At 52.7% G+C, this 7,895-nt stretch overlaps 1 protein-coding gene and 1 non-coding gene across 2 annotated transcripts in view; both read left to right on the top strand.

Moving 5' to 3' along the window:
* The first annotated feature begins 1,382 nt into the window (after positions 1 to 1,382).
* Positions 1,383 to 7,895, top strand: part of POGK (pogo transposable element derived with KRAB domain) — a 13,640-nt gene continuing 7,127 nt past the window's right edge. Inside the window, exons 1-2 of the mRNA XM_044916415.1 lie at positions 1,383 to 1,514; positions 7,110 to 7,236. Of these exons, the coding sequence (XP_044772350.1) occupies positions 1,383 to 1,514; positions 7,110 to 7,236 (259 nt within the window). The remainder of the gene's footprint in view (positions 1,515 to 7,109; positions 7,237 to 7,895) is intronic.
* On the top strand, positions 2,524 to 2,641 carry LOC123325227. The gene has a single exon (XR_006540326.1). It is a non-coding gene; the product is annotated as a small nucleolar RNA SNORA52 (small nucleolar RNA).

The following is a 7,895-nucleotide window of genomic DNA, read 5'->3' as shown; positions in this document are numbered from 1 at the left end:
GGGGCGGCTCGGCGGCGGCGGCGGGGGCGGGGGCGCGAGGCTGCAGCTGCAGCGGCCGCCACCGCCTTTGTTGCGGGCCCGCCCGGGTGGCAGGCGGTGCCGGCTCCCGCCGCCCGGCAGGTGCGCCGGGGCGGGGAGGGGGCCCGGCGGGGAGGAGGGCTGGGCCGCTGGGGGCGGGGGACAGGCGGGGGCGGCGGGAGCGCTCCCGGCGCGGGACCCGGGAGAAAGGGAAATGGGACAAGATGGCTGGAGAAACCCGAGCGCGCCCGGGGGCGCGGCGGCCGCGGGCGGGGCGCGGGGCCGTGGGCGGGTGGGCAGCGGCGGCCGTGGCTGCGGGCACCTTGCCGGGGACACCATCGCTGCCGGGCGGTGTCACCTCTGCCCCCACCTCTTGCCCAGGAGCGGGCGGGGGAGGCGGCGGCCAAGTTCGGGCCCCAGCTCCCAGGGATCTGAAGCCTGTTCCGCTCGTCCCTGACCCGTCGCATTCGCCAGTCCTTTTTGGAAATCTAGAAAAAGCACACTTTGAACTCTGGAGGGATCTTTTCTTTGGAAGCCCGGGAGGTTGCGGCCCACAAGATGCACACTCACTCACACCTAGTAATTGCCCGCGCCCCTAGAGGGCAGGAACGCGGCCCTTTGTACGGGCCTACTGCTCAGGCAGAAGAGTATTTGCGGCCCAGAGGCATTTCCCGGCGGGGGTGGGCCCTAGCAGATTTCTGCACCTTCTTGGGTATCCAGGCATACACCTCACTATGTATCACTGACTCTCGGGTTTGGAAAAATCCCTTAAGGCAGAATGACTATTTTCTGAACCAGCTCATGGACAGAATCTTTGACTTTGGAAAATCCAGGTGATGGTTATTCTGGTCCTACCAACCTCCTGATGCTTAACTGGCCTGTAGGGACAACCCAGTTGAGCAAGTGTCCTGTCTGTATCCAAACACCTTCAATGATAGGAAGCCAACACCCCTTTCCTGCCACAGATTTCATGTTTGAGTGGCACTGACTGGGAGCAAGTTCTGTCTTTCACTGCACTCCTTAGAACCTCTTCCAGGAATGTTTACCCACCGGCCTGTTCTGCCCCTGGATCTCTACAGAACCAGTCTGGGCTCTTCCACAGGTAGTTTTTTAAATATTTGAAGGCAGTCAGGTATGTTATCTGCCTGCACCCCCTCTTATCATAATTAAATATGTCACCTTCCAGCTTCCTGGTGCTTTTCCTAAATCCCTTCCTCCCCAGGCCCGACTCCGTTCCTTCCCTTATTCCAGCCTGAACAGTGCTCAGAGCTAAGAGGTTTGTGCAAGCTAAGCCACCCCCATCCCAGGCTTTGAAGCGTTCACACTAGTGCCTGATTTTTCTCAACTGAATCTTGCTTGCAGAGATGGAGTCCACAGCCTACACTCTCAATTTGACCCTAAAAGAGGAAGAAGAGGAGGAAGAGATTCAGAGCCGGGAACTGGAAGATGGCCCCACGGATATGCAGAGAGTCCGGATCTGCTCAGAGGGTGGATGGGTAAGTAAGAAGATGTGGGGTCCACACAGCTATGAGGAGAGAAGCAGGCCTGGGAGCCAGGCTTGTTTTAAGTCTCCTCCTCAGGCAGACATAGGAAGTAAAAATAGCCCAGCCCAGCCCGGTATGTTTGCATTCCTGAGAAAACAGTCCTGTGGCTTTAAAAGGCACTGTGAAGAATGGAAGAGCTGGTTCTAGGAACAGTCTCTTCAGCCATGGTGCTGATCAGCATTCGGGTTGGAAATTCCGGAGGCGGAGAGCTCATCTCTCTGCTGTTCCCCTGAGTCCCCTACACCCTGCTCAGTGTCTGGCGTGTTGCAGACACCAACTACCAAACTATAGGGTTTGCTGACCTATGTTAAAGAAAAAAAGTTCTGATGCTTGTGAAGGTGGTAAGGAAGAGTGTTCAGGACTGTTGAGACAGGTGTCAAGACTGTTGTGGTAGGGGAGAGTTGGGGCTCAGCACTGAATACAGTGAGACCCGTGGGGATTTCTAACCAAGGAGCCAGAGCGGAGGGGTCCGTGGAGGGAAAGTTACTAAGTGGAGACATCAAGAATAGGGGGGATTCTCGCTAAACTGACTGAATAAGATTCTTGCTCAAGGCAGGCTAGGGTGATCAAATGTCAAGAGTGGGGGAGTCTTTCTAAACGGACTTAGCAGGATTCTTGCTAAGACGGGGCTGGGCAGGCTGAGGACAGGAGGGGAGCCCACAGGGTGGCCTGGCAGAGAGGAGGGCTCAAGGAACCTGGCTGAGTTTGGGAAGGAGAGGGTCTGCTGCTGGTTGGAGGGACCCCATTTTAAATAAGACTTGGGGCATTAGCTGACACGAGGAGAGCTTCAGGACACGAGGCCAGTTCTTTGTGAACACGTCTCGGGATCGCGCACATATAGGAGAGCTGCATTTTCTGCTGGCCTGAATTGAAGGATTGGGGTGGTAGGCAGCAGAGACAGTGGGACATATCCAAACAGAAGAGTGTGACAGAGTAAACTTATGAGAATGTAAATGCAACATGGTCCATCCAAATCCCTGCCGGTCCGCCTGTGGCAGGTCTCATGTGGACCAGAGCTCCCTAGAAGCCTCACCCCGAGAAGTGAGCAGGGCTTGTGCCAAGGGCGCTTCTGGACACTCCAGGGGGGAAAATAGGTATTTATAGATATCTGTGTAATAGATATTTATCGTTATAATTGTGTATAATTATTCACAGTACATACTGGACATCGTGACATTTGGGCACGAATGGTGAAAATCTTAAACATGCAACAAACTGACATTCCTTTTCTCTGCTTAGTTTTATATGTGAACATTATCAGTACCCATTATATTCTTTGTTTCCAATAGGAGATCTGTATTCATAGAATCCTGGTCCTCCCAGATGTCCAGTCCAGCTCCCCTCCCACACGAGGGAATCGGGGAGCAGAGAGGTTATCTACTTTGCCCCAAGGATATGCATGTTCACTGATATTTGTTCTGAAAAATGCCTATTGAGCTGGACCCTTAAAAGTAGTGCAGTTTGTTGTGTATATACCTCAATAAAAAAAAAAGAAGACGAAGAAAAGAAAAACAATACACCACCAGGCTCTGGGTCCGCAGTCTGGCTCTGTAGGCTGCACGGCCCTTTTGTTTCTGTGTTCTCTGCCATCCCAGCCTCCTCCCCGATTCGGCTCCCCCACGGCTGGGGAGACCTTGGAGGACAGGAGTCAGTCCCATCTGGCCTGGAACGAGACCTCAAGGCAGTAGAAACCTTGGGCTCTAAGGCTGTATTGGCCAACCCAGAACATCTAGATAGCGTGGAAAACCTTGGACAATGGGCAGAGTGAAGGTGGACCTTCAGTGTGGCAGGCAATGTGGCAGCAGGACAGCGAGGAGAGAGCAAGGCGAAGACCATGCCTGGCTGGGAAAGAAGGAGGTAGCTGCAGGGGTTGGGGCGGGGGGGCTGGCTTTGGGGGCCTCCACGCAGTCTGCCACCCATCTGCAGTTATTGAGCACAGCGGTGGTGTTCAAGACAAGATCCCTAGTCCCCTGGAGTTGCCAGTCTTGTGAGGAAGGTAGGGAAGTGGACATACTTCATAGTACGTCATTCGGAGTGCAGTGGGGGGCGGTAGCTCAGGAGTGGGGTCTCATTCAGGCTGGAGAGCTCGAGAGGCTTCGGGCAGAAGGACCTGGTCTTGAGCAGTGGGTAGGTTGACTCCTGGGGACGTTTGGCAATATCTGAAGACATGTTTGGCTCTCATGACTTGGGTGGGGGTTGGGGAGTGGGAGATCCTAGTAGGCGTCTCCTGGGGAGAGGCCAGGGACACTGCTAAACATCTACAATGCACAGGACAGCCTCCACAGCAAAGGATTATCTGGCTCAAAACGTCATTAGTGCTGAGGTTGAAAAACCCTGCTTTAGGGTATTGAACCAGGGAAAGAAAAGAAATGAATCTGTTCCTCAAATAGGTATTTTGGTTGTAAGAGAATTGTGTTAGGGTGATCAATAAAAGCCTTTCTGACGTAAGAACCGTGCCATATATTAGGATAATACTCCATAGGAGAATTGGAGTAGAAATAAGAGTTTCGAGAGAGAAAAGGAAAAATGTGTCTTGAACTGAGTCTCATTCACGAGTGGCACTGGCCAAGGGAAGGAAGGGGGCTTGCGCTCCAGACACGAGGAAAGCATAAGCAAGAGCCCCCGAGAGGAAAGCTTGTGTGCGGGGTTAGGAGCAGCTCCCGTAGCCAAGTGGCCCTGCTGAAAAAGCACGGGCTTTGGAGTCAGACTCCCTAACTCGGTGACTGTGGGCAAGTTACTTAGCAGCTGTTTCCTCACACATAAAAGTAGGGTAGTGACTCCCATTTCTTTATATTGTTGAAAGGATTCTGCAAGATCATCTCTTTAAACGTGTAAGAGGGACTGCCCTGCCCAGTGCCTGGCAGCCAGCAGGCACTCCCTGCGGATGCGGGGCACAGCCCTTGGCCCCGGGAGCCCTACCAGCTTCGCTGGGTGGTCGTGCCGCGTCCTCAGTGAGGCTGTGGGTGTCTGGGTACTTCCCTCGGAGATCCACCGGATGCCGGCCTGCCGGCAGAGCAAGGCCACACACAGCTGAAGGGAAGAACACCTCTCTGATGTGCCCTGGATCTTCTGAGGAAAGGGAAGAGGACGAGGATTGAGGGTCCTCCCTACCTGGGAGGCCGAGAAAGGGTGTCTGGGGGGATTGAACACAGGCTGCCTGACTTTGGAGTTTTGCCCAGGGCTCGCCCTGTTTACCTTACTGCTGTGCTTAGCCAGATACAAAGCTTCTGTGGAGAGAGGGGAGGCCTGCGCCACAGGGCCTGGCTGAAGGCTTGCTCGATCCTCACAGAGGGTTGCTGTGAAGAGAATTTCTAAGCCACGGCACTGTGTGTCTCTGGAGCATAATGTGGGCTTGTTTGAAGATCCTCTGTGGATCAGTCATAAATACGAGGAGATGAATCTGGCACCAGCCAGCCTCTAGCCACCCTTCTTATAACTTCGGGGCTCCTGATATTTTTACCAGGCCTAGGATACGTTACCTTTGTGAGTATCGATAGACCCTCTGAAATGACAGGCCTAGCCAGGCCTGTGTCCCATTTTATCAGCAAAGGGAAAAGGACTATAAATAGGTATGGCCTAGATCTGGAATTTCCTAGGGAGAGAAGAGGCCAAAGAGAGAGTTGTTCAAAAGCCTGGAAAGTGGGAAGGGGTGGGGTGGAAAATTCCTGGCTGCCTGGCTTTCCAGATTGATGAAGCCTGAAGAAAACCTAGAGATCCATCCCTTTTTACCTCCTAGTATCTCACCGTATTTCAAAGAGGAGGCTTGGTTTTGTGCCAGACAATGGTTTAATGATTATTTGAAGCCATTCTAAGTGGAACAAGAGAAGGGAAATTCGGATATTGTTTGCTTAAATCAAAAACACATTGTTAGGTGATTACTATCTACAAGAAGTGTCCTAAGCTTAGGGAAAATGGAGTAAGCATAGGTTTCGCACTCAGTGAGCCTGTATTTCAGTGGAAGAAGCAGACAAGTAAACCAAAAGAATACTGCATTGCGATAAGTACCACCATAGTGTTGGCCTCCGGGTACTGTGGGAACATGCAGGTGGGCACACGACCCAGGTCAGGGTGGGCTTCCCGGGGAACAGGACATCTAGGCTAAGCCTTGGAAGGTGGGTGGGTGTCAGCCAGGCCAGAAATGGGGAGAACCTCTGAGGCCGTGGGAGAGCCATGTGCGGGGACATGAGGTTTGCTTGGGGACCTGCAGGCATTGAGTATAGCTGTGCATGGAGGTGGGGGAGAGTGGAGGGCTGGTCACCAGGGAGGCCACTTTGCTTTGTAGGGCCTGGAGCCTTCAACCCAAAGAGTGCTAGGTCCAGACCTCAGTGCTGCCATTTAATGGCCTCTCTGAACCCATTTCCTCCTTGATTAAATGGGGTTGTTGGAGAAAACAGATGAAGCAGTTATAGGGCCTCTCCTAGGAAGTGCTCCCTACATAGAGGGAGATGTGAGACTGGGAGTGAGGGAAGTGGGAGAGTGAGAGTGGGAAGGGAGGACATGGACTTCGGGAATAAGGAGAAATGCCAATGTCCAAATGACTGATGGCTGGACACCTGAAGAAGCTACAGGCTGTGCAGACACTAATTTTCTAAGCTGATGAAAAACGGTCTCATAACTACCCAGGCTCTGGATTCAGCCTTGGGGAATAGCTTCGAAAGCGACAATACAAAGGAACCAGCCTGAAACCCTCGCCCAGTGATTTCTTACCGCTGAATATGATGAACTTTGGAGAAGGATTTTTAATGATCGAAAGAAACAACATGGTAAAGAGAAAAGCACATAGTTGAGTAAACAAGAGGAGGATGGTTTGGGTGGCCTGGCTGTCTCTAGCTGCCAGTGGCCATTCCCACAGGGGTGGGGGGCGTGGGGGCGGTGGGGAGAGAGGAGTAGAGCTGCCTTCTCTGTCCTTAGGGCTTTCTGCCGAAGGTCTAGGCATGAAAGCAAACTAGTTTGCTCCAGTATCTCATTACATAAATTTAAGCTCTAATTAGCTCTTCTCTCCTACTCACGCTCTTGTAGATTAGAAAAAGCCAAATGAGGCCCTCTCTCTCACTGGCTCCTCCCTGGGCATTGGATTCTGAGTCAAACACTAGGGCTGGTGCCCCTGGAAATGGAGAACGGTGCCCAGGAACCCCACCCCCCCACCCCCTGCCTCCTCCTGGGCCAGAGATCTGCCGACTTGGGAAGGCAGGGGATGGTTGGGCGGGTTGTATTGGTAGGGGGATTGTCTTAGGGTGTTTCCTTGGGTGTGGTTGCTCCTGGCTCTACAGTGGGGGCTGAGCTGAGATCAGCTGTCCCTGAAGTGTGTGTCCCAGCCTGGTGATCTGGTGATCAGTGCTGGGGAGTTTCCCTTCTCAAGGTGCAGTGATAGACACTCAGCAGGGCACATGAGACCTGCGCTGTGTACTCGTTTCGCCTCTAGTGGCCTAGTGATGTGGACAGAGCATGTCCACCCGGTCAAGGCCCCTCCCCTGTGAAATGAAGATGTGTGAGTCTGTGTCTGCATGTGCCTATTAGTCGTTGAGAAAGGCCTGTTCACTGTTTCAGGTGCCCGCCCTATTCGATGAGGTGGCCATATATTTTTCCGATGAGGAGTGGGAAGTTTTGACGGAGCAACAAAAGGCCCTGTACCGGGAAGTCATGAGGATGAATTATGAAACTGTCCTGTCCCTGGGTAAAGCTTTGTTTTCCTTTGTCTCCTGGAAGCTCTGAGCCCAGAGAATTGTTTCCATGTCTCTTCTCTGGTGTGTCCAACATCCCTTTCTCCTGAACTTGGACTCTGTCCCCTCCATGCCTGTGCCCATTTAATTTCCTGTTTTTGATGTAGGCAGGATATAAATATTGTGTCCTTCTACCCAGCAACTTGTGCCAGTTCTCCGAACTATCCCTATTCAACCCAGGCATTCACATAAAAAAAGTCATAACTTGGGGCGCCTGGGGGGCTCAGTCGGTGAAGCAACCGACTCTTGATTTCAGCTCAGGTCGTGATCTCAGTGTCGTGAGATCAGAGCCCCATGTCACGCTCTGCGCTCAGTGTGGTTATCTGCTTAGAATGTTCTCTCTCTCTCCCTGTCCCTCTGCCCCTATGCACCACATGCGCATGCACTTCCTCTCTCTCAAATAAATAAATCTTTTTTTTTTTTTAAAGATTTTATTTATTTATTTGAGAGAGAGAGAATGAGAGACAGAGAGCACTAGAGGGAAGAGGGCAGAGGGAGAAGCAGACCCCCCGCTGAGCAGGGAGCCCGATGTGGGACTCGATCCCGGGACTCCAGGATCATGACCTGAGCTGAAGGCAGTCGCTTAACCAACTGAGCCACCCAGGCGCCCTCA

Source organism: Neomonachus schauinslandi, chromosome 6 (genome assembly GCF_002201575.2).
Source record: "Neomonachus schauinslandi chromosome 6, ASM220157v2, whole genome shotgun sequence".
NCBI lineage: Eukaryota > Metazoa > Chordata > Mammalia > Carnivora > Phocidae > Neomonachus > Neomonachus schauinslandi.
The sequence above is the reverse complement of the archived record's forward strand: the minus strand, read 5'-3'. Positions and strand labels throughout refer to the sequence as shown.